Source organism: Archocentrus centrarchus, unplaced genomic scaffold (assembly GCF_007364275.1).
Source record: "Archocentrus centrarchus isolate MPI-CPG fArcCen1 unplaced genomic scaffold, fArcCen1 scaffold_83_ctg1, whole genome shotgun sequence".
Classification (NCBI taxonomy): Eukaryota; Metazoa; Chordata; class Actinopteri; order Cichliformes; family Cichlidae; genus Archocentrus; species Archocentrus centrarchus.
In genome coordinates this window covers 172,552-199,533 of record NW_022060293.1, presented here as the reverse complement: position 1 = coordinate 199,533, position 26,982 = coordinate 172,552, and the positions used below count along the sequence as shown (strand labels likewise).

Below are 26,982 nucleotides of genomic sequence, written 5' to 3'. Positions count from 1 at the left end.
ATTCAACATACAAATGTTTATCTGAGACATCATATTTTACCTAAACCAATGTGAATTTAAACATTTCCTTGTTCAGATTCACATTTAAATTTGCAGGAATCTTAGCAGAACTCAAAAACAGTCGAGCTACCCCGCCTATTGCCATCTTAATATTTTACAGTTTTTCCAGAGGTCTGCAGCAACATGTTGTGACACAAACATTTTCTTGGGCCCTTGAAACTAGAATCAAATTTTGATTTGAGGCAGTGGATCTTACAGTATTTCAGTCATGTAGCTGATTCAGTGTGCATCCATGTGTGTGCTGCAGCTTTTAACCTGTTACTAGATTGACTTGGCAAAACAGTGTAGTCTGAGTGTTGTCAAAGATTAGGCAATACCGATGTAAACTGTGTGATGAATATACAGAAATTTGGTATATTTGCAGTTTGTTCGAATCTTTGCACAGCCAAATTGAATAAAGCTATTCTTATCATTACGGCTCCATATTTCTACAGCACCGCTTCTCAAATTAACTACAGACATATTCTGACAAATTCCACATTTTAGACTTTGAGAGGTGAGCTTAGATGAAAGCTATTATCCTTTTATTGATTTCCCTTATGAGCTCCGGCAGGAAAAGATGCAGATAAACAAAAACAGAAAGCTGGAGAAGACGCTTAATCTTTACATCATGTGAAATAGGGAAAGTGAAAAAGGGGCTCTTTTTTCTGTTGGGCATCTAATATTGTGTATTTTAAAAACACCAACAGGTTTTTCCGAAAACAAAAAGCGCACACGTGGACACATAAGCCAATATTATGTATGCGAAAGTGATTGAAATCTTACCAAACAAGCTTAGAGGATGGTGGGCTGAAGGGACTATTTGAAGGGTAAACAATGGGGAAAAAACAAAGGCAAGCAAAAGCATTTGGTCCTCAGTCTGTTGATGGGAGATTGAAAAAACACAGCAATATCAACAAACATGCTTGCTTGATTTAAGAAGAGGGTGCTGCAGTGAAAACAAAACTAAGGTTAATGCTGACAGACATCAAAGCAGCTTCCAAGCCTGTTTAGTCAAAGAATCGGTTTGTTTACTTGAAGCAGAACAACAAGAGTAATCAAAATGTGCCCGGTGTGGGGCCACGGCTCTAAACATGGATTTGAACATGCAGAGAAGACTGAAGTCATTTTATTTATGGGTTTTCATGCTGTACAAAATTATGATAAAAACATTAGCATTTGGCCCCAAAACATGTTAGAATTACAGTTACAAATTATTATGAAGAAGGTCATAATGTTTCATTTTTGGAAGCAGATATATCAACTACAAATGTAAAAATTCTAATCATTTGCATTAATGAACTGCTGTGGCAATCAGGTTTCCTAGTGCTGCACGTAACGTGTAAAATAAAAGCTATCATAGACTCACATAGCTGGTTTAGATGCACCTGATTCCACTGCTGTTGGTTTTTTCAGGGTTTATCCAAAGGGAATGTGATGAAAAAAAAATACTATACATAACCCAGAAGGCCTTATAGCCTCAAAAATACAGACAAGACAGTGATCTTCATATATAATATTGTATAAATCAAATCTGAAACATTCACTCGGCTAGCATGCCCAGAAATGAAGCCAAATGAGTAGTACTGACTGTAATCACCAGAGGTCACTGGTTTAGGCATGGTCCTAGAAACACAAATGTCATTTCAGAAAGTTCACAAAAATCTGTACAGCAATGTGAAATATCAATATGATATATTTTTCTGTAATTCACAAATTTGTAAACCTTTATATCATGTGTAACAAGACATCTAAGACAAGCAAATGACTTTGGTGTTCTGTAGCTACAAGCATAAAATAAAATAGAACCAAAATCCAATAAAACGTGTTTGTTATGTCAGTGTTCACAGTGGTCTCCTATGCTTAAGAATTGATTCTGACCACCCATTGAGGAAAGCCACTGGTACATTTATTTCTGTTTATTACAACAATTTCCATTAGAGTGGCTATAAATGGACATATAAACCCAAAAATATATTGTGTGGGATGGTACTTGTACGAAATGCTTGTGTAGAAATGTAAACTAACCCAGAGTTAGGCTTATTTGTTCAGACTGTAAGTTTTAAATGTAATCTTGCAGACATTCACGTTACTTTTCATAAAACTAGTATAACAAAGCAGTACAACAAAGGCCTGGCACTGATTTGCCGCAGCTTGGCCGAGTCTATGAAAATTCTTGATTGGTCGAGAATGTGAAGAATGTGCAGTGCATTCCAGTTTCTGAACAAGTCCTTCCCAGTGGGCAGGCATGTCCACTAATGATAGCAACACTGGTTTATGGGCAAGGCTCTGTCTGTGTTTCCCTCTGAAAATTCTGGAGAGGCGAGTTAAACTAAGAAAAAAATAAAAGCATGACTCTCAAAGGATGTGTCCTTGATCTGTTGTTTTGTTTGTCCACTCTTCTTTGCTGCTCCCTCATTTGTTACCCATGCTGTTGTGAGACAAAACGCTCAAGGCAATTTCACCACCACCACACAGGCGCCTGCCCTGCCAATGTTAAGAGGGACCTCCTACAGGAAGACAGAGAGGTTAGCAACCAGTCTCTCATGTAAGGATGTCTTTTAAAAAAATCCTGTTTTACTTCATGATAATAAGGAGGTTAAAGGGTCAAGATTAAAAACAAAACAAAAAAAAAAGCTAATGCAAAAATGAAAAGCAATTATAAAATATCGATAGGCTTCAGTCACTTCAGATTTAACTGGAGCCCCGATGCTACTTCTAAGTGGTATTTGCAAAATACCTACAGTTATCTATATCTATAGTTTATATAGATATAGAATATATTTGACAATTTAATGAAGTTAATGCAATTACCTCAGTCCACTCATTGTTCTGTGCATCGTAGGACTCCACAGTGTTCAAATATGACTGTCCATCATATCCGCCCACTGCATAAAGCCGGTCACCCAGCAGGCAAACACCCACCGCATCCCGCGGAACACTGAGGGGGGCCACAGTGGTCCAGGTGTCTGTCTTTGGGTCATACCTGTAATTAAAATATTTGGTTGAATAACTGCTGTTGCATTAAGCTTAGTAGGGAGAAACAACATTTTCTCTAAAAGTTCATTTATTCAGTCAGTCTAACAGCATCTCATCCCCACTAATTGGAGCGGCCTTGTGTTCCTCCTCTTTAATCACAGATGTCTGAATGGTCACAGAGAACTAAACTGAAACATTAAAGCAAAAGACAAAGCTGTCTTGTGAAAAGCAGCTGGCAGATGCTCAGTCCAGGGAGAACTTGACTCATCAGACACAATTTCCCACAGAAAGATTTTTTTCATAAGTTTGACAATATTGAAAGTTAAAAAACATCATATGATTGAGTCTGCATGCTTTCTGAATAAAACAGTCACTCAAATGTTTAGAAATTCAACCCTATAGAAAAAAAATGGGATACTATGGGATTATTAAGTATTATGTACTGCATGTACATCAGTGCATCAGTAACAACATATATCTAAAAAGTGAAGCAGCTACCGCACAAGATATTTGAATTTAACAGTTAAATAACTGCCTGTTAAATAACTTCTTATCCAACTTATTCCAGCTGACAAAGTTAAATAGGCAAGGCAAACCCTGTATAGGTCACACGGTTATCACAGGGCTCACAGAGAGACAAAGTACACACTATCACATACACAAGTACATAATCACCACTTAATCTACCAAGCACGTCTTTGGACTGCAGGAGGAAGTTAAGAAGAACATGGAAATTCCAGGCTGAAAGGCACTGCTCACTTCACCTGCTTCTAAGATGCTCAGAAAAGAGCAAAAGTTTGAAGAGGTTGAAGCGCCAGCATCACTCGTGTTACGAACAACTTTATTGCTTAACCAACACATTTCAGCCTGCAGTCTTCAGCAGCCTCTGCAACATTTTATCTTCCTTAGACGCACTCACCATGGAAGAACAACAATGTACTGCTTTAGAATTTTGCTGTTCTTTGTGCACCTTGGAAGTTGTCCCAGGCATCTGTACTCTGTTTCTACAACCTTTTATCTTTCTGAGACACACTCACTGCGGAAGAATGGCATAATGCCAGAAGGTTACAGGCTGAAACATGTTGGTCAAGCAGTAAAGTAGTTCTTCATACCACAGGTGTGGCTGGAGTTTCAGACTCTTGAAAGGACCTGCTCAACTTGGAGTTAAAAACCTGTAAATTTCTTTGTGTGAGGCAACAATAGCAATCACGGCACCACCACAGCAGAAAAGATCAATTAATATATATAAATAATAGAAATTGCAGAGGCCTGACAGGTCAAGAGGAGGGAAATATGCAGATGTCTGAGTGAAATGGATGTTACGTTTATTTTAATCTCTCCAAAGGGTTTACCTCAGGTTTGGTCTAAGGAGGATATTGTGGCCACCAGATGGTGCCAGATACTATAACATAAAACCATGTGCAGCAGCGATTATCTCTTCAATAGGTTATTATAGTTTATAATGCAGACATGTCTCAAAATGCAGGAACAGGGTGGGGATCAAGAGGTTGTTTCTTTTTGTTCCTTTGAGCAAGTTCTCTATCTTGACCCCACCCATTACTGAGTTCACTGAACATCCGTCCAAACACAGCATTGTCTTCTGTGTACTCTGAGGAGGAGGACGTGCATTTACTGACCTCTCAACACAATCGGAGAGTCTAGAACAGTGGTTGGAAGCAGGGGCATCGTGTCCGCCCACGGCGTACAGGAAGTTGTTGTATGTTGCTACCCCCACTCCTCCTCGCCTCTTGGCCATTGGTGCACACATGCTCCACTTGTTGGTGTGCGGATCAAAGCACTCCATCGACCTAAGACAAGAGCTTCCATCTCGACCACCAACTGCAAATAATCTGAAAGATTAAACTAAATTAAACAAAATTCTGAGCAAATATTTGACAAATACCTGCAGTACTCCTGAATCAGACAAATGAGTCTGATTCGTAGACGTCGCATGCTTCAAAACCCACTGAAAGAGCAATGATAATGTGACAGATTTTTAGAAGATATAGCGCTGAGCTTTGGATAATGTTTTTCAAAGACAGTTCTCTTACAAAAAGAAAACGTCAGTGGGTAAAATGTAGCCTGTAGCTCACAGGCCCAACAAGAAAGAAAGCACAGGATAGAGAAATAGTTTCCTTCTTGTCTATTTTTGACCTAGCTGCAGAAATAGCTCTGCATCATGTTTAAAACTGAATACAGGATGTAAAAGGCAGCAGCCTCTTTTCTCCTTCAGCACACAAACATATTCAAATTAGGCTGAGAGCTGGTATGTTATTTGCCTAATTTACTTTTAAATTGTGTTGTAAGGCATTTAATACATACAAATACATCAAGTGTTTTGCATTTATGGAGTCTAGATTACACTGTATAAATTACCACGCTAATCAGAAAAGCCTTTGCTCTGAGCTGCACTGTTGCACATCCACACTGAAGTTTATCTCACACAGACCATAAAGGAAGTATAATGTTGTCGATTTAATAGTGCGTTAATACTGCACTCCAGCTTCTCCTGGACCGCTGCACTGTGAGTTACACAACCATGCTTGTGTTGTTTTATGCTCTAGTCCATCTGCAAGTTTACCGCTTGTTCCATAACAAGGCACACTGCAGCGTTAAAGATTCCTCAATTTTCATATAAACTTTTTTTGCTGTTGATTTTTAGTGCAAGGAAATAAACAATAAGCAAATACATTTGTTCCAGCAAATCAATAAACAACATGATTTTGTACTAAAACTGACGAAGAGATGCAGGAATAAAGAACGACTGTATGATCCTTTTAACAGTTGAATATGCGAGTTTACTACATTCAAGCAGAAAAGCGGAAATTTATGGAAAAAACTGCCCTCTAGAAATTAGACTTCCTTTTTATTTCCCTGTCTTCTTAATATTAATTTGCAGAGGGCAAGCAGAAATACAATAGCACACTTTGCATTAAAGTTTAAGGTTGCACATTTTAATTAAAATGCTATGATGGGGTAGTCAAACAGGTTAGATAAAGATGGGGGTCAGAGCAACTTACTTTCCATTTAGTGCTGTGACTCCCATGGTGCTCCGTGGTGTCGACATGCTGGCCACGTAGTTCCACTGTCTAGCCTGTGGGTCCCAGCGCTCCACTGTGTTGAGATAGCTCCAGCCGTCATGGCCTCCTACAGCATACATGGGGCCCTCCAGCACAGCAATGCCTACAGAAATGGAAGAATGTTTTATATTACATATGTATTTCAATGAAGTGTGATTTTGTCTGCATTTGTTCGGTTGTTTGCCTCACTGAGGTTAAATGAAACAAAGATTTTTGCCACAAAAGGCCAAACAAGGCAATCCAAATCACATGTTAGAGAATAATCAGTGAATAGAGTTCAAAGATTTCCAAATGAAATGCTGAATTATTCTTAGAGAGTCTGAGCAGAGGTACATTTCTCATTTTAGAGCTGAGCAGAGCGAGTCAACCCGCCGGCCAAATCTATTCAGAAAACAGGAAGACTATAAAACTGCTTTGTTATTCCTCATTCCCAAGTTGCACAGGAACATTTTTTTTTCCACCAGCAACAATACAGCGGATGTTTTAGCACAATGGATTTTTAGATTAAAACCCATATTTCCTTTGGTGAGAGTTCAATTATTTAGAGGGAACACGAGGGCAAGACCACATTCAGAGAACATCGAGTGGCACAAAAACTGTCAGGCAAAAACTAGTTTTGCAGTGAGGCTCCATTTTATTACTGACTCACAAGTTAGGAACAAAAAAAACATATACTTTTTTCGCGTCTTTACCCATAATGCACACAGCAGACAATGGCCATGCAGGGATGTTGGTAGACGCTAAGTTCAAACATATTCTGTCTCAAATTTATGCACAAGATAAGCAAAGCACCAAGAGATATTTGGTACAGGAAAGATCAAAGGCAGTGCAGGTAATCTGTACAGTGTGATCTCCTGGGCTTGCTGATACCGCCGACCACACTGTGTGAGTGAGCTGAATGCTTTGACAAGATCTCCCTCCTCTGTTACCCAGACCTGTTTCAACTGTGAATCAAAATGCTTCTGATATGAGATTTATTGGGCAGGGAAGGGTAAGGAAGAGCAGGGCCAGCACAGCTTGCCAAGCTTTGATAGGGGAATGGAAAAAATATCAAAGGTCTATGTCGCTTTTTTTTTTTTTTTTTTCTTAACAGCCTACCAGTTGTGATCTTGCTAAACATGTATCCTGTCTGGTGTTTCATAACATCTGCTTGCTAAACTGGGCTGAAACATATTACAATCATAAGTGTAATGCCTTTGGAAAAAGTAAGAAATAACTTTCATCATGACATAAACAGTAGTTAGTGAATATATTTTGAAAATTGACAGGTTGCAGTTTGTAATGAAATAATCATTTTAGTCATTCATTTGGCAACAATTGAGTATAATATTCGGGAAGGCCACAAAGTCAAGCTCAGCCGCAATCCTGGCAGGTAAGATGATCTCAGTGCCAATCTACAGTAGCTAAGGGTAGCTGATAGAAAGTGAAGAAAGTCCAGATTTCTTTTTAGGTTTTGGCTGGAATGGCAAAATAATCTCTAAATAGTTTACTCTGCTAAACAAAGTAATGTTGTAAAATGTAATGGTGCAAAGGTCTGTCTGCTTTACTTTATAAATGTTTCTTTAAAAAAAAAAAAAAACATAGTTTCTTGTGATGTACTCCTATTATATGCCAATCACTCACCAAGTCCATGTCTGTGTGTTGACATTGGGGGCATGGTGGACCACACTTTGGTGACAGGATTATAGCACTCCACCATGTTGGACGTCTTCAATCCATCTCTCCCTCCAACCACGTACAATTTGTTGTCTATCACTGCCACACCAAACTGCAGCCGGCGCCCATTCATGACTCCAACCTGGACCCAAGTGTTTGTCCGCAGGTCATACTTCTCTATAGTAGTAGAGCCTAAAATTGAAAACACAGCAAATATTGCAATTTAAATTACCCATGTTGCTGTACACTTAGAACAACTGTGCATGAGCTACCCCTCCTGCCAAAGCCATCTTCAGTGTCTTTTCAGTAAGTTGTTGGGTGGAATACCTTTGGTAGCATCCATCCCTCCTACAGCGTAAAGTGCACCAACAGTGGATTTCCTAGGTTTTGTTCTTGGACTCTGAAACATTGGGCGTCTTTCAGGAAGAAGATGGTACTTCATGGCTTCCATCAGCAGCTTTTGACATTCCAGATCATCAGAGAACATCTTGTTGTTTTCCAAATCTGCAAGGAGCTACATTTCAAGAAATAAAATTAGCTGCATTATAATGTATGGAGAAAATTCCAAATGTTTACAGTATCTATAAAAATGACCTTTGAAGGAATGTTATTGCTTGAAATGTAAATGTAATGTAACAGTATTGGAAATTAAGATCATGTTATGTTCATTTCTTTGTGAAGAGAAGAACTCGACACCTTTCTAACTTAAACTATTTATTAAATTGGGGTGAAAAGCAAATGCAAAATTATCCATCAAACTGATATAAATAAAAGAAGTCACTATGTTGTTTATTACAATTAGATAAAACAGCATGGTTAAAAACTTTATAGTCTGTGTTGTTATAATTTTACTTTTTTGTAAATATAATGCAACAAAGCTAAACATTTCCTGTTCTGGAAAAAATCTACTTATGGTAGCACTCTTACATTTCCACATAACTCTACACTGAAGATTACCAAAGCTGCCTTTTATGTGGGATTTCTCAGATATTTCACTGTTATATATTTTGCATTTATCCACTGGTATTGCTATGCCTGCAAGTCTTAAAAAGAACTTTACGAGTTTTGAGGAAAAGAAAAAAAAAAAAAACAGCGACTCATTTCTGTTGTTTATTTGCCTTGCAGCAAACAACATCTCCCAAGCCTGTGGATGAAAAAACGTATGTATCATATCTTCCACATATTTTTCATTTGGAAAACAATAATGCTGCAGGCTACTTTCTCACATATTGACAATAAAAAATATCACTTGAGCATAATTAGTTTTGGAAAGCAATTTGTCTTTGAAAATAAAGTAGCATTTATTTAATACCAGGGACATTTTCATATTTCATATCTGCCAAAAATGCTTATCTGTTTCCTATGTTATTTAAAGATAACAAACTTGTGGAAATATAGCATTCTGAAAAATTAACTGCATTTTACAAAACATAAACAACATATTTATAGCCTGGAAATACTCAGTAGTGGGGGATATTAGTTTTACCTTTACTAACTTGCCTAAAGTCATCAAGTTATAAAATTAGGGGTTATGCCCTGGACAGACTATCAAAAATCACACCTTCTGTTATGAAGCCAAGTTGACTTGTAATGCCAGAGCTGTCACTTGCAAGCTCTAGCACAAGCATAAGTAATTTACAGTTCTGATCAGCTGTCTCACCTGCGGAGGAAGAAGGGGCAGGCGGATGTAAGCGAGGAGCACCCCGAGGTCCTGTTGTCGATTCTGGACATCATACCTCACCCACATCATCAAAGCTTGGAAGATCGTCTCTTCATCAGGAACATTGATGTCATCGCTGGAGAGCAGCTTAACAATTTCAGCTGTGGGGAGCAGCAGGAACTCCTGGTTCTGAATGACCTCGAGGAAGTGTTCCTGGAACATAGCGGAGACACAGAGGAGACAGATAATCATCAGTTATTAGCCGAGGAGTACGCTTGGTGCAGCATTTTGTGTGTGTCTGTGTGTGCGTTTCTACACCTATGAGATCCAAGTGGCACAAGGACAGAGAGGTGGAGAAAAAAATGAATGTGAGGAGATAGGGAGTGCCAGTTTGGAGGTTTTTATCTACAATAACTGATAGCCACAGTAAATTACTCTCCATTTCTCAGTATTATTTTTTTTTTTCAAAGAACAGATGAAGCCATCATCTGTTTAACTTAGTTTAATAAATAAAATGATCTACAGAACAACAGTCTACAAATCAATCTGGTATAAAGAATTCCCTCCAAAAAGCCTCTTCTTAAGCTAATACAGCATTTATTTTCCTGCTGATCATACATGATACCAATAAGCCTTTATAAGTCTTTAATGAAAAACAGGCCCTGGAAACCTCCATTACAATCCCACCAATGCAGCGTCCAGCTCCAAGTTTGATGGAAGCTGGTTTCTACTGCCTTTCTAAAGATTAATCTTCCATTTATTGGCCAGAAGCCCAGGCAATATTACAGCACTGCATGGCTACCTCTTCAAGGTCTTTGTCTCTGGGCAGTTCCATTAGAGATGATATATAAAACATGCTCTGTCATCTGTGCATCTATGGTATGTCCAACATTAAAACACATGAAAGACACACAGAGCGAGTTTGGCCATTTTTCTGCATTGTTTATGTTTCAAACAAAACGGTAAAGCATTCATTATTAAGCTGCCATGGTAACATTAACAAATCAAGTGCTTACTGTAGCAAGCATGTTTAGCAATTACAAGAAACAAGCATGCTATTGATCATCAACATGCAACAAATTACAGTGTTCATCCAATCTATCTTTTGAAGGCAGGTTTTAAGAGCTTAACAAAGAAAGCTTTAATGAAATGAGGGACATCTATTGATCTCTGGTGTTAAAGCTGAGGGAGAAACTCAATCCAGCTCTTTGACATTGCGTTAAACCAACAAATTTGTAATTACAAATCCTGAACCACTTGCAACAAAATTGAAAGCTTAACCAAGTTTGTTTCATAACCATTTAAAAGGATGTGTTTGTAGATACTGGGAGACTCACTGTTGAGTAAACTGTTTGGAAAACAAGACCAGCAGCACAGGATATTAACTGGTCTGATTGAAAGAGTAATTGAAAAAACGAATGCTTAATTGGAGTTAGCCTAGGAAAATTACCTTCCAAGAACTTTTGATTACTCTATATTTTTCACAAGCTGGTGAAACAGACTGCTCTTTATTATTTCCTAAGATCATAATTAATTTAACAAGATCTACATTTTCAAGTATTAATTGAAATATTGTCTGTAGATGAAAGTGTTTTATAGCTGGAAAAAAAAATACTGCAATATGAGACATTAGATATGTATGTACTGAACATTAAAGTATTCTTTCATGAAGGAAAAGGGTGTCAGACGCTGCCTGCTAAAATAGGGAAAAAAAACAAGCTTATCAAAACAAAAATCTTCAACTGAGAGGATAGAGGATGGTCTTCGAGGAAGTCCACAACTCTCCCTGCTCATTACCGAAGTGACTGAACAGGAAGCTGGCCCTCTTGTGCAGTTTTATGATTAGATTAACCTCCTGGTCTTGGATGGGAACTGTGTAAACAGGGTGAGCAGATGTCCTTTAGGAGATAACGCCTGTCTTGTGCTGTCACTTCTGCATGACCAGCAAGAAATTATCTGAGAAGCATGTGGGTGAATCTTAATCCGGTGCAAATATTTCTCGCAGAAATGTACAGTAATTGCATATCTGGCAGCAAATAAATCCAAACAAGTGGTGGCAAGGACTCTGAATAAATTTGGTTGGCTGTTGTCACTTCGTGTGAGCGCACAGTAATTAAACAAAATTGTTTAAAACTCTTTTTAAAGTTATATCTTTCATGATTAAAGAATTTAATGTGTATGCATGCAGTTCTGAGTGCAATCCCATTATTTTTTACAGACTGAATAATGTAGCCCACCATGAAAATGTGGTCTGGCTCTGTTCACAGTCCTACCATGGTGTAGTTATGAGCTACATTGAGCAGGTCCACACAGCCCTGGGCATCTGCAAAAGAACGGATTCCCAGGCAATTGGAGGGATGAAGCTGTTTCATCAGGAAGTTACAGCAAACCTGGATGACTTGTGAAAGCTGGAGGAGACAAGCTGCTGCCAGTAAACTCTCAATGGTCTCCTCTTTCAGTTCAAGGACACCTACAATATCATGACATGGAAAATACATGAAAAAAAATACATGGCTAAAACTGGGAAGATAAAGTATTGTGAAGGAATATTGTGATGAACATTTGAAACAGATAAATGGCAACAAATGGTAGCAGTTAAATTGCAGCGTTAAATATTAAATCATGTAAAATCTAGAGCAGTTCTTTTACAAGGATAGCCATCATTATGATTTTTACCATGCACTTTTGGTAAAAAGTGGACGTTCTGATTAAAGCATATTTCCCAAAAGGACATTTGCCCAGTTAAAAAAAAAGAAGCAATTTTATGTTGAAGTCCTGCCCAGTCAGCCAGCTCTATGATGAATTGTCTTATTGATCCATTTTAATCATGCTGGATTTAAGAAGTCTCATAACTACTTACAAGAGCTAGTGAACATCTTTATAAGTACTCACCAGTGTAGGCAAAATGAACCAGGGATCTGAGGGCTTCTGGATCCACTCCCTCCATTTTTATCTCCTCTTGCTTCGCCTCTCTCACGTCACTGGTGAACATAGCAGCAAAGTAGTCCGACACAGCACTTAGGACCAATCTGCCATAAAGAAAAAAAAATCAATAAATTTACATCAGCTTACATGTTGGTAGGAGATCTATGTTCCTGTGGTTTTAAGAGCGCCCTCAAAAGAAGCTCTGCTTCATAACAAACAGCGTGTCTCACATGTCTCAATACACCATATTCATAATGTACTGTCAGTGTAATTATTCCATTTTACTGTGATTTATAGCCCCCTTCCACCGCTGTATGATTCCACTTTGTCAGCCTGTGATAAATTATTTTATACCACATACAGTATGCTATGCTAATAGCTACAGTGGTCAGACTTGTAATTATGTTAACTAATTTGTAAAGCAAGCGCACACAACAAGCTGGGGGGATTCATGAAAGAAACATGAATGAATAAATCAGTCAATATGCACTCATATTTAAATGCTCTTATGGTTTTTAATATCTGTTAAATGTGGATTTTTTTATGGCTTACAGTTTGCTTTACTGTATCCTAAAGTAGAAATATACAGTTATAAAAAGACATTCAAGCAGCTAGGTTACTTGGATACTTCTTTTATGACACTGTGGAGCATTCCAGATTATGCTTCATATGTCTGTCTGTATAAACTAACATATGCTGGTGGATAGACATACAAGCAGATCCCCTGAATGAACACAATGGTTCTCAGCAGCCAGGAGATGTCACATGATCTGTTTAATTCAGGCATTCAATTAAGGGCTAGATGCTCAAATATTGACAACACCGTGTAATGGATCACAATGTTTGTCCATGTATAAATTGTAATGTAGGAATTAGGTTGGGCAATGGTGTAATTAGATCACAGTGAAGTGGATGTTAAACCAGTGAACACTGAGTTTGCATACTGTTCCCGTCACCAGAAAATCATAAGAGACTTTCTTTGAATTTCAAAGGTTATCCAATTATTCCCCATATAGATCAAACTGACCAAATTTGTTGCAAACTGTGGTCCAGACCAAAGTCTGACTGCCTGCATGGCTATCTTAATGAAGTGCACCCAGATGGGCTTCTTTGTAACTCCAAATCAGTAAGTAATTAATGAAATCAAAGCAGACAGAAGCACAAACACGAACCTATGGGCTGGTATCTTGTGGTCCCCTGCTATCAAAAGGACATCGCACAGCTGCTTGTGCTGGAGGTAGGTCTCCATTTTACGGAACGTCTGTTCCGCATGGTTTGTGGCTTGAAAAAACTCATCGGAAGAATTGGTATTCATCCTAGAGAAGGTGCTCAGAACCAACCTATGGAAAAAGAACAAAGAGAGTGGGAGAAAAAAAAATGTATGATGTGATTAAAAAATATAAAAACAATTAACCAAATATAAAAACAAAAAACCCTGTAACTGTCAGTGCTATATAAATAATATTTTGTGCGCTGCATCAAAAATCTTTTGCTCCTCCTGGGGCATAAAATCTAGCTATGTTTACAAGAAAAAAAAAGATTAGGTTTGTTTGTTTGTTTGTTTGTTTGTTTGTTTGTTTGTTTGTTTGTTTGTTTGTTTGTTTGTTTGTTTGTTTGTTTGTTTGCTTGTTTGTTTGTTTGTTTGTTTGCTTGTTTGCTTGCTTGCTGCTGCAAACTAACACAGTATGCTGCTGGATAGACATACAAGCAGGTCTACTGAGTGAACTCAGTGGTTCAGCCATTCCACAAAGGGCTGGATGTTCAGATATTGACAGCACCATGCAATGGATCACAATGTTTGTCCATGCATAAACTGTAATGTAGAAAGAAGGCTGGGCAATAGTGTAATTAGGTCACAGTGGAGTAGATAAAACAGTGAACACTGAGTTTGTATAGTTTGTATATCTGTTGTTGTAAGAGACTTTTTTATTTCAAAGCCCATCCTAAGGCATGAAATCTAGCTGCTTTTAAATGTGAAAAGAATTGATTTTATTTGTTTGTTTTGTGATGAACTAACATATTTTGCAGGTTTATACCAGCAGATCCACTGTGTTCATCCAGTGGATCTGCTTGTGATTTTTTTTTAAATTTAGCCATAAAGCAAGCTTTTTGTTTCTTTGTTTGTCTTTTATTGTTATTATTATTGACATTGCCATTTATGATATCAAACAGTAATGTAGGAGCAGCAACTCCATTTCAAGAAGGCACAAAACATGAGAGACTGGGGCTAAGACAAATTATTCAAACTACTTTCCTATCCTCACACGCTGTTCACTCTTCCTGCCCAAATATGAAGTAAAAACAAAATTAAATAGCTGTACACAGCGAGATAAGCAACAAATTACTAAAGACACAAAAGAGATTATTTGGACACATTGCACTCCTGCATCCTTTTTTCCCTGTGGTGTATCTGCATCTTTCTTGCCACTCTAAGCTGAAATTAAAACTCTTATGGACTAAACTCCGTACATAAGTGGATAACTAAGCACTGCAGTCCAATGGGACAAGCCAGCAGCACAATCAATGCAACAGCTTTGCAGACAGAATGTGTGTATGCCTTTTTGTCTGTTCCTGTGTGCCTCTGCATATCTGGGTGTGCATGTGTGTTTTCCAAAAAAACAGGGACTTAACAAGTGAACCAGCCTGTTCCTCACAGCATTGTGGCAAGGCTGAGTCCCTGTCCCCATAGGCTGCTAGATTACATGCTGTTTTATAGGCATCCGAGTAATCCCTCACACTCATGGCGAATATTGCAGCCCAGTCACTTTGGTGTCCTTCACAGAAAAAGTCTACTCAATGACATTTAGAGTTGTTTGTTATGCTACATAAACACCCCAGCCATCTCTCTGAGGGAATTTACTGTCATCTCATGGTGCTTCTGCTGTGTAAAGACTGATAGTGCTCAAGAAAAAAAAAAAAAAATGTTAGTGCTATTTTAAGCAGCACTTTATGTTCCCGACTCATTACTACTCATACATTGATATGAGAGCCGCATAAACCAGTACAGTTACAGAGTTGTCAGTACAAATGAACCGAAAACCCTGTAATGCTTGACAGCACAATATATTGGCACACAGTGGGATTGATATCGCAAGAAAGATGGAGGGCGTGGTGGCTCTTATTGATGTCCTGATTAACACACTATTATAAAATTTTCAGCCAAGCGTGTAACTTTCTCCTCTTTTACTACCAAAAGCAAAAACATTTTCCATCTGGGAATCGTTTATACAGCACACCAGTCACTGCCATATCCTATGGTCTAAGCTTTATTGGGAGACTTTATGCTAAATTCAAAATCTAATTTATTGCCCTGTCATGATATTCCCCACTGACTCCGGCTTCTCGAAGAGGCGCACCAAACAAGACTGAATAAACAGTTGGGCCATAAAACTGAGATGCATTGCCTTTGTATTGGCTCGAAGGCATGCTGTAAGGATTTTTCATGCCTACCAATCTCTCCGACACTAATTGCTTCGGTATCACATTCTAGGGTGCAGTAAATTTGCTCTGAGGTGTATATTTTGCTTCCAATAGTGGGCCGGACAATCACAGGTATAGCCCAGTTTTATAGAGGCACTAAAACACCCGGCTCCAAAGAAACTGCTGTGGAGACAATGTTGCACATTGCACATGGCACATTACTAAGCAATTCACATAAAGCCAGAGTGTCAGACAGCATCTAGATTTCTTTTGTAGTGTACAAACTAAAGCATTTTTTGTTATTGTTGTTGTTGTGCCAACTTGAAGTCAAAACTATAAGAACATAAATAATATGACAAAAAAAAACTAGAAGAGAACTGAAGAGTCTGCTTTATTTATCATCACACCTTATCCTACAGCAAATTTCCTTCAGTGAGCACATATCACCCCAAGACTTGTCATATGCTCCTCACACCCTCTCAGAGCTATCACACCACAAAGTGACTAATTGCTTCTGAGACACTGCATATTTAAAATTTCCGCTATGCAGGTGAGGCAGAGGCAATGCAATATTTAAGGGTTTTGTCAAGACCTGAAGCCCAATTGCACACCTTTTGACCACAAGATACAGATAAATGCATACATGCAGAAGAAGAGACACAAATAAATTATAATGCAAGATTGTTTTTTAAAAACTGCATTTACCTGAAAAAATGGTGAGGCTGTTTAAGTAGTTCTGTCATCAGCATTTAAAAGCCTCTAGGTGTAAAGGTTATGTGTCAGATATGCTTTTGAAAATCTCATTCCTATTCCAAATAGTGTCAACTCCATCTCTCTTTGAGAGCGCCAAATGGGAAATGAATCTTTGAAAATGGATTAGAACAGCCTTTTTCCCCAGAAGTCTACTGAGCAGCTTGAGTTGTGTGGAAAATCCAACAACTCCTTCAAAGCTCTATATGGCTTGTGCCAGCTCTATATATTCAGTGAGAGCCTTTTCCCGCTGTACCTTGACAGTCAGTATACTGCCACTGGGCTTTGTGTTGAGAAAAATTTATACACTGACTGTAATAACTTGATCTGGGCAGTGAGACTGAGATGATAGCTTTAGAGTTTTCTCTGCCTTTTTCCTGTTTGACTGAAGATCACAACAGATTTTCTTTTTCTTCCTGTGCCATTGGTATAGTAGTCATACCTGTTAATACCACATCCCCTGAAATCTGCTCTGACTGTGGTCAACGGAGCCATTTATATGAGGATGGATGCAGTTAAGGGAGAAAAAAAAAAGACACAGAAATGCTATTTGGTCTTCAGTGATCCTGACAGGTCATGAAAGCAAAATTCCTGAAAAGATGCAAACAAAAAAACCAAAGCGAAACATGCTCGAAATACAGAATATGATTAAGGGTAGGGTAAAGGATTGGTAATACATTATAATGATGAGTGTCGCCACAAATGTAGAAACAGATACACATGTGTATGTGTATGGGGAGCTGGGGGCGTCCTGTAAGTGAAAAATGTGCAGATCTTAGCAGAAAGCTCCTTACTGCTTTGCTGATGGCAGGTTAACTTGCATACTGTATGAGGCTTTCATCATTGTGAATTGTCCATAATTCATTTATATGCAATGTTAAACAAATTATTCAGCAATATTACAGCGATGGATCTTGAGTTTCATGTGCTGCATATGCTGGATATTTAAAGCTCGGGGTATTTGTTGTATAATCTTTATGTGCTGGTTGTGACTTTGAAGTCTCAATACTTTTGAATGCAGCTAAATTATTGCATCAGTAGCCTAACAAGAATTTTTTCCCAAATTTCCCACATTTTTCCCAAATCCTACCACAGGTACAGTATGAAATTGTGTGTATTGTGATTTACTTACATTTTAGTCTGTCATAATTATAAAATTGATCACAGTCATCTGTACTTCATTATTCTATTTAAGTGCAAATTGCTGTGAAAGAAACTGTTGAATCAGGTCGTGGCCCCTTCTGTAATATCCACTTCAAATTCATAAAAATTCATGTCTCATTTGAACAGAAATTACAGAATGTGGGTGGCATATAATGTGTCTTCTCAGTATTGCTCAAAGCCTTGAATAAGCACAAAATTTTCCAACTGATAATTCTGGCTTCATCTTTAGCTTCCATCTAAGATTGCCCTTGGCATACAGAAAGCTGATTAGGCAGACAACATTCACAATTTATTATATGCAATAACAAAATCCCCTAAACCCTGAAGGTTTAGTTTAAGATTACAACAGAAAGTTTGTGTTTTGCAATTTACAGAATCTTAAAGATGCATCAACTGGATGTGTCACACATAGACCTAACAAGCCTTGTGGCATTATGAGGCATTCAACAAATATCTGAATTGCTGCTGCTAACAGGGGGAGACGTGGTGGTATTTCTTTTCCAAAACGTTGGAGAGGGAATTGAGATATCATTCACAGTAACAGCATGCTGACTCAAGCCACTGTTAGTGTTTATGTGGGAAAGGTCAGGGTTTCCATTACATTCAAGTTAACTTCTGTCATATATTTTCAGTCAACAAAAGGAAGAAGCCATCTGGATGAGAGTCACGAGGACAGGATAAATATACAGTATATGGATACGGCACTGGGGGCATTAAGAGCAAGGGTGAGAAACAGCAAGGTATTCTACCTCATTTACATTTTATCTACATTTGATTTAACAGCTTTGTGCATACAGTATGTAGCATTCATTTGGATTCATTTGGATGCATTCATTTGGATGAGAAATGTTAAGTAATTTTGAGAGAGCATTAACAGAATGGAAATAATTCCAACAGTGCAGTAACAGTGCAGACCACAGCATAAATGAGTCACTGAATTTTTTGTGTTATCTTCAGTACAATTAATGAACCACATTGTATATAATCTAGTAAGTTTACAGCCACAAGAGGTGCACTGTTCTATTTGAATTTGCCAGATAATTCAGTTTGACAATAATCTGAATTATGAATACCACTATGAAAATGAAAAAAAAATGAATGAAACTGGTGGGACGAGGACATTATGTGAATGAAAACTAATCACTGAGTGACATACACCTCAAAATGACTGACAGATATTTCCTAGCTATAGAAAAAGGGCTAAAACTTTTGTGTTTTTCACTGCCAGCAGAACTCATTTGTGAGATTCCGCCTGAGGGACTGTCACAAATTATGTGTCAAGGATTTATGATGTGAGACATAATAAGGCCACCCAGCTGGTAGAGTAAATGAATGTGCATATCTCAGTGACATCCACACATCTGCTTAGCTGCAGATGAACATGTGAGCCATGATGTGTGACACAGCCACTGGTCTAATTCACCGGGCTACATCGTAGATCCATCCCAAAGTAATTTCCAACAAGTACTCCTTCACAGTTATTGAGTTGGTGTATTTCCATTAAGCACAGCCTTGACTGAAAAGTGGCATTATGCAATGCAACCATTTATTTAACTGCTCATGACTGCTTTACTTCCATCTATTTATTGTACTAAATGATCAGAAAATATAGGATTCTTGATCATGTTTAAGCATTTGCTGACAGGGTGATTATTAATATGAGAAGAGTAAGATGAGAAGTAAAGAAATGTCTGTCAATATTCAAGAGTTATTTTCTATTTACATTTTTTAACAGGTTAGGCAGCCAAAAATACATTTAAAATACATTTTTAATAATCTCTGAAATTAGTATAGCTACAATCAGCAACATAAGAACAGATTATATGCTCCAACAGAACCATTTTAATATTTCAGTATCATGTTAATGTGATGACTACGCTGTATTTTACATGGCATGAACTCAAGGTCCCTAAGAGCCAGAGAGTTGAACATTTTTACTGTGAGTTACATCTTTTATGCATGCACTTTTCACACATTGGGACTCCTAAATATGAACATCTGCCAATTATGCCAACACACAGTACAGGATGTTGAATTGTTTCCAAAAATGTATCTTAACTGAGAATTATTCATGTTCTTCCCAGGAACCAAACCATCCACTGACATTCTGACATCCATTCAATTCAGACTGACATATTTTTGGCTGTAGGTAGAGGCTATATATTGAAAATTGCCTGTTTAATCACACTGAGCTCTAACACAAAAACAAAAGGCCAGGTTTACTTCCATTGTTCACTTCTTCACCAGGTGCACAGAACAAAAGCGAACAGGAATCAGCAATGCTTAAGGACCAATTCACCTTAGAATGTCACAGCCGAGATAAAAGGAAACTTGGTCTTTTCATCTTTAATATGACATGCTTTTAGATTTCTGCCAGACGGCGCGCGCACACACACACACACACACACACACACACACACACACACACAGCAACACACATAGAGGTCTAACCTATTTACTTCCTGGAAAAAGCTGTAGGATCACAAGGAAGATGGGAAAAAACGCAACATGAAAAAGCAGGGAGAAGGATTTATAGCTGGAAAACTCACTGTAGTAAAGGATTTGTAATAAGATTCTGGAAGAAAATAAATCAAAAAATCATACACCAACCACTAGCTTGAATAGCTTTTAGCTCATAAAGTGGATGTAGTTGTGCTTGGCAGTCTAGATAATTCATGTGATTGCACTGCTTCCTCTTTTTATAGGTCCAGTACGTGTTATGTGATGAAATCACTCCTTCCCGCTATCCATTTATATTTCTATAGAAGAATACCATAGTGTGCCCGGTTAAAACAAAACTACTCTGAGGTTTCTGGCAGAGGAATACTGTGCATGTAACCTGGACCACAACACAGTCAAGGGAGCAGAAAAAGCCTCAGCTTTCGGTTCACTGAATAATTAAAAGGATGTTTTATTGGTTCATCCTGCCTAACATGCTGTGGACAATGAGAGTGAGCTGTCCCCAGGTGAGCCATGGGAGAAGCTGAATAGCCTGAGTAAACTGGAAAATGATGGCTGTGCAGTTAATTTAATCTTTGCTTAATTAAAGGATCTACATGCATGATGATACAGCTAATATTTAAGGAGATACTGCCTAATGTAGTTTCACAAAAGATTACTTGTTTTCAAGTATGACTGTTATATCTTGATTATTTAAAGTTGGGTTGTGCTCTTTTTTACTAACAACAAAGCATTTTTATTTTAATTTTTTTATTAATGGGACACTGCCTAATGTGTAAGTTTGTTGTTGTTGTTGTTGTTGTGGTGTGTGTGTGTGTGTGTGTGTGTGTGTGTGTGTGTGTGTGTGTGTGTGTGTGTGTGTGTGTGTGTGTGTGTGTGTGTGTGTGTGTGTGTGTGTGTGTGTGTGTGGTTAGATGCAGATTTTATTCACTAACCATACTTTCACTGTGAAACCTGAAGTAATGATTTATTTCTAAAAGATCATCCCATAACCAGCCTCTACTAATTGAGCATGTGATCTAAAGTGACTGTTATAGCACAATACCCTGTCTCCTAATTTCTAACACCTGATAACAGTCATACCTTTCTCTGGCCTCCACCTCTGCAGGGTCTTCTGTGGTACTCTTTACATCTTCTTGGCCAGTGTTTGTGTCATCTTTCCTTGCGGTGCTGGGAGAGGAACTGCTCTTTGAAGAATCTTCGCTGACCTGGGAACCTTGGATGGTGCTCTGCTGATGATGCCATGATTGATGACCTGCTCTGACATACACAGGTGTGGGCCCCGGGGTTGGTGCCAAGATGCTGTGGACTGGGCTGTTAGTCTTCCGGAGACCTCCAACACCTCTTTCCCGTGAGTGACTTTTCAGTCGTCCCTGGGCAGACGTTCCTCTGTGGTCCAAACCGTCCTGCTGAATGTAACCTCCTCCACCACCAACCCCACCGCCTCCTCCACCAGCCGAACCTTGGGATGAATGGCTGAACCAGCGCCACCGAAGCCTGAGGATCTGTTTCACATCAAATTCCTTCTTCCCTGACACAGACATCCTCCTCTGGTTTTGGAGAACAAGGCAATGGAACGTTGAGTCCCCAAAAACATGGAGAGCAGAGAAGAGCCTTGGTTTCAGTCCTCACTGACTATGGTGTGCCTCTTCTCTTCCGTTATTGTCTCATTACTATCATGACCACCCCCTCCTCCTTCTATTACTCCTCCGTTGTTCTTTTTGTGGAGATGGAAAGCAGTCCTCTGCAGCTATTGTTCTTGTGCCTGAGACTACAACCCTCCCTCCAGTTCTCCCTCTCTGTCTTTCTTTCTCTTTTTTCCTCCTGTACTGCTGCTGTTTCTGTTTGTTGCTGCTGCTGCTGCTGCTGCTGCTGCTGCTGTGCGAGTTAATGCACATGCATGATCCACACTCCCTCCCCTTCGCCTCGTCTGTTTCGCTTTCCCTCTGTCTCTCTTTCGCTCCCTCTCTTTCTCTCAAGCTATGCTTAGACCCCTGCGCTTCTGTTCTGTGTCTCAGTGTGACCATGAGTATGTTCTCTCTATATGTGTGTGAGCTGGTTGCTCTTGCTGTGAGATGGAGGTGGGGTATCATAGAACCTGGATGATGAGGTCACACCGTAACAAAGTAAATCACTGCTTGTTGAATGAGGAACGCAGGAAGATAGCTAACTGCCATATACTATAAGGACAATTTGCAGGAGCCTTTATTACATTAATCTATGCAGATGCACATTCATGCTTGTCCATAAACAGAAAATATGGGCTACATTAATCTCTCACAAATAAGCAGCACATATCACCTCACACTGTTACATGACAGAGAAATTAATTTCACACTAACACTCACATTTATGCAGTCTGCCATTCTCACATCAAACAGAATCCCATGGGGGGGAAGGTCTTGATGTAGGTATGCATGCAGAAAAAATATATTCTCCTTCACTGTCTTAAAAGCCCCCTGTAATTACAAGTGAAAAGACTACATATTGATGAGCCTTCAAGGTCATTGTAAACCCTCTTCCACAGTCAGGGCACTATATTTTACTGCTTCAGCCTAACATATACTTCAACATATTTCAAAATAAAAGTGACAGAACAGTGCATAAATTTATTTGGAGACCATCAGTAGATCTTGATGTTTTAATTTACTTTGTTATGATCCCATTGTGAACTAGGAAGAGTATGTGGAACATACCTTATCCTACCTTCTTTCTGCCTGTGTAGGATCTGGCGAATTTATGGTTTCCTGGAATAACTTGATCAGATTTAATGTTTTGCACATTAGCTTCACACTAGTGTTTTCTTGAATTTTACTGCTGCATAACAGAGTTACAGAAAGTTTAACTTTTACTCCTGTATAATAGATGAAAATGACATTTTAGCTCTATCTTTGTGTACTTGTTCCCAATTTCCACTTCTATGCCAAAAGTTAGACACTCAAAATGCTCTTATCCTCCTCCATCAGCTCCATCTAAAACATAACTGACTGTGTTGTCTGCTTGGGTATTTGCGCCGATATTACATGTTTTTTTTTGTTTGTTTGTTTTTTTCACTATAAAATGTGCTTAAATATATTCCCCTAACACACTTTGCATTACCTTTAATCTCTGATCATAAAAAATACTAAAAGCTAGAGCTGGAATGCACAATTCAAAAATGCTTGTGTGCAGTTTAGTCTGTCAAGCCAAGTAATCAAAGAATATTACCTTCATATTTTTAGTGTAATAATTCTGTATTACAGTAGGAGCAAAGAGAATGAACATCACAGATACAATGATATTCTCAGATGATCAAGAATCATAATCTGTTTCCTTTGTCACAGAAGAAAGATGTCTGAGTCTTTAAATCTACATAAACTTGTGGTGTCACCTCACACTAGGGCTGGACTCTTACAGGCTTAAAAATGTAAATAATGAATTGAGCAAAGCCATTATTTAACATGTATGTGCAAATGTCAGTTTTCTGTAAAATATTTATACAGTGTCAGTATTTAATTTTTATCATTTGGAATAAGATTTTTTTCCACAATTATTAAAATTTCCTCAATAACTTTGGCACAAATCATAATTTACAATCAGTGCACAAAACTGAACTTGTAGATCTTTAAAAGGATATTACATGTTTTTGCGCATATTGTGAAAAGAAAACGTGCACCTACTATGTACAATATCATATTCGTTTTTCTTAATTGCTTTGGTATATTTCTCACCTCATACATGCAGCCAAAAACTACAGTTAACTTGCAAAATGCTTTCCCCATCATCTGTCAAAAGGTAATACACATCAGGTGCTGATAAAAAGCACACATGGTTTTACATTTTTTGTATGTATAGAAAGAGTACATTTACATTTGCATGAGGGGGAATATAAATTTTACCTGATGGCCTCACTATAGACTAAACAATTAAACATTTACACAATACTGCACAGAACAGACTGCATGGACTATCATTATCAACCCAAATAAAATACTGTGGAAAAAAAAAACTACTGTGTGCAATAGTATGCTTCAGTAGCAAAAGAGTGCAAGAAATCATTGCTCTCCTTTGCAATTTAACATAAGACAGAACTGATGCATGCTAGAACTATCTGCTGCACTCTTCTGCACCATCTGCTCTTCTTTCATACATCCTTACAGATGAAGTTTACAAAAGATCATGTAAAATTCTTCATAACAAATTGTTACTTTTGTACATCAGAAAGTGCATTTCTTCTTATTTGAATGCATAAATGCATCCTTTTCCCATATATTCTCCCATGTCTCATATTAAATTATTTTAGTCTAAAAGGGAATTGTGCCCTGACCACACTTAGAAAAGGAATATGAAAACTGTAATGTGAAAAAAAAATTGTGATTCCCATAATATTCCTTATGAAACATCCAATCCAACAGTTTTTCAAAACAGCAATCCATCATACCAGCAGAATGAATTCTTAATGAAAGGACTCCTATAATTCCCAGATGAAAATAAATGCACTCTAGCATAGTATAATTAGAGAGAAAATCAAAGTATACCATAATAATGATCTAATGCACAGTAACATCACACAGAGAAATCTGTTTTACTTGCACAGAAGTCAAGGACACAATCTAGCTGCACACGGCACGACACATGAGATGTGAGATGCCAGATTGGCATGGTAAACCATATTATCATCCAACATCTGCCTACTCCAGTACACATACAGTACCTGCATGCGTAGTTAGATATTCTTTGAGTGTGTGTAACATAGATAAGGTAGATAAGGTCTGTTTGGACTAGCAGTCATGCTAAGATGTCAACTGTAGTATAATAAATAACATGTATTACTTTAAAGACATTTTGCAAAGCAGTTAAAATCCACAATTTATGTAAAAATGCAAAACAACTACAAAATTCATGCAATGCAACGCTTGTCAAAAATCCATTTATGTTTTGTTTTGTTTCTCTTTTTTTTGTTATCTAAGAATATAGCATAAATACTTCCTAATTATTTCTTTAAAGAATTTAATGAAAGCTTTGTATTTAAATGTGTGCTTTGTTGTGCTGGGACTATTGAGACCCAATCAAAGAAAATGCAATGAAAACACAAACACACACTAACGTGCACTCATCATTACCAGCACTCGCACAACATTCATGAAAGTTCACTCATACACGTACACACCAACAGGCACTTGAAATTTCCACACGATATAAATTACTACCTTTAAACAGAAGACTATCTAATCCTTTGCTATTGCATCCTTAACTCAGTATTTGTAAAAAATAGGTGCAATTGTTAACTTCTTATGAAAGTCAGGAAATTAGGTTTAGTCTTGCAATTCTGGCTGCAGTAGCAGGCAGGATTGCTATATAGCTTTTGAATGTTTGCAAACATTGTTTTAGATACACTTCAACATGTACACAGAGGATATATGGACTATGGAATCCTATTGTTATATAAGTTTGGACACACTGTTTACTTCTGTTTGGCAAAGAAAAAGTTGAAGATCTTTCAATAGACAGTCTGTGAAGACTTTCATTCTATTTCTTCAACATTCATTGCACATATTTTAACTTTCTTTTTGTATGATCAATCTCATTACATATATTAGTAATATTTATTCTTACCTGAAGAAGAAGCGTACTCTTCAGTATTCAAATGGTGTACTGACTTTCTAAAATGAATGGCCAGCAGAGAGGATCCTCATGACTGCTCAAACTTTTTCACTACAGAATTGTTTGCTTCTCCAGAACGGAAAGGGGAACTTTCCTCTTTTGAAGGAAACTCCTGATAATTCCCTTCCTCTGCATGACAATAACAACTGCATTCAAGCAACCAAGGGCCAAAGGGATCACATCCTGTGTTTGAGGCAAAGCTTTCACAAAGCCCTTTCCAAATTGATGAAATGTAATGCGCCAAAGGTTTCTAACTGTAACATATTAAAATTATTACATATTAAATTAAATCACTATTACATAGTATAGATATGTGCATTGCCAGTAAATTTCAAGCATTTATATTGTCAAGAATGAAAAAGAGTAAAATATAAAAAAGTAAACCAGTGGACTATTGAGAATGTACACCCTGCAGTTCCAAAGTTTGAGTAAATATATATACTCACATTTTTTGTGGGATAAGATTCTAGTATTCTAGGCAAAGCTGAAAAACTGAATTGCCTTTGTCAGTAAGAGAAGCTTTCATTACTTTGTTTTAGTTTTGTTTACTTTTTAGGGTCCGAGCAGGAAATGTGCGAAGGCCCTATTGCAATTGCTCCGTTTTTTTTTGGTTTTTTTTAGGCAAATGAATTGCCTTTTTGGGGGCTTTAACATGCTCATAAAACTCATGAAACTTTGCACATGCATCACACCTGGTGAAAATGTAAGTATTTTAAAGGCATCTGGCAAGGGCCAGCCAAAATGCCTCAGTAGCGCCCCTTAAAATCCTGCCCCACCGCTGTGTTTCACGTACATTTATGAAACTTCATACACATATGTATCATATCCAGACACACAAAAAATCCTCTTGGAGCCATGCTCTAAACCCAACAGGAATTTTTAATTAAACATGCAAATTGGTGATTTGCACCCCTCAGACTTTTACTAATAACTCAGAGGTTTGGGATGGTATCAACTTCATATTTGATTTGTTTAATTTACACACCAAGAGGAATCTACATTTAAAACATGGTGAGTTTTTGCCAAAGGGGCATGGCCCTTATGCCCCCCTGTAAATCAATCATTAGCCAGGAAATTTTGATTGGCTCTCATTCATACCTACATAATCCAATCTGGATCAAACTTTCTCAGTAGGAGGAGGGTCCGGCCCTGAACACACACATATGACAATATTTACTGACAGTCGCAGCGGCACCTAGTGGTAAC

The 26,982-nt window shown here is 38.0% G+C and overlaps 1 protein-coding gene across 3 annotated transcripts; it reads right to left on the bottom strand.

The window, feature by feature from the left end:
• Positions 1 to 25,848, bottom strand: klhl4 (kelch-like family member 4). 3 transcript variants are annotated; one of them, XM_030725914.1, is made up of 12 exons: positions 25,729 to 25,814; positions 21,217 to 21,683; positions 13,512 to 13,679; positions 12,307 to 12,443; positions 11,688 to 11,884; positions 9,415 to 9,627; positions 8,082 to 8,268; positions 7,722 to 7,946; positions 6,039 to 6,201; positions 4,656 to 4,868; positions 2,854 to 3,025; positions 1 to 2,549 (listed from the first exon to the last, which is right to left on the bottom strand). In XM_030725914.1, exons 2-12 carry the CDS (start codon positions 21,675 to 21,677, stop codon positions 2,490 to 2,492), a joined length of 2,196 nt encoding a protein of 731 aa, XP_030581774.1. In that variant the 5' UTR covers positions 21,678 to 21,683; positions 25,729 to 25,814; the 3' UTR covers positions 1 to 2,489. The 3 variants fall into 3 exon arrangements, with proteins under 3 accessions (XP_030581774.1, XP_030581776.1, XP_030581775.1); XM_030725916.1 differs by lacking the exon at positions 21,217 to 21,683 and having other exon boundaries at positions 25,729 to 25,848; XM_030725915.1 differs by lacking the exons at positions 1 to 2,549; positions 2,854 to 3,025 and having other exon boundaries at positions 4,844 to 4,984.
• Between the last annotated feature and the right edge of the window lie 1,134 nt (positions 25,849 to 26,982).

Bases quoted from the DNA above. Each gene is read 5' to 3' on its own strand.
- klhl4 (XM_030725914.1), bottom strand. From the start codon at position 21,677: ATGTCTGTGTCAGGGAAGAAGGAATTTGATGTGAAACAGATCCTCAGG. The intron at 11,885-12,306 runs GTGAGTACTTAT...ATGATATTGTAG, and splicing joins GGTTCATTTTGCCTACACTG to GTGTCCTTGAACTGAAAGAG. The intron at 8,269-9,414 runs GTGAGACAGCTG...CTTGAAATGTAG, and splicing joins TGCCCCTTCTTCCTCCGCAG to CTCCTTGCAGATTTGGAAAA.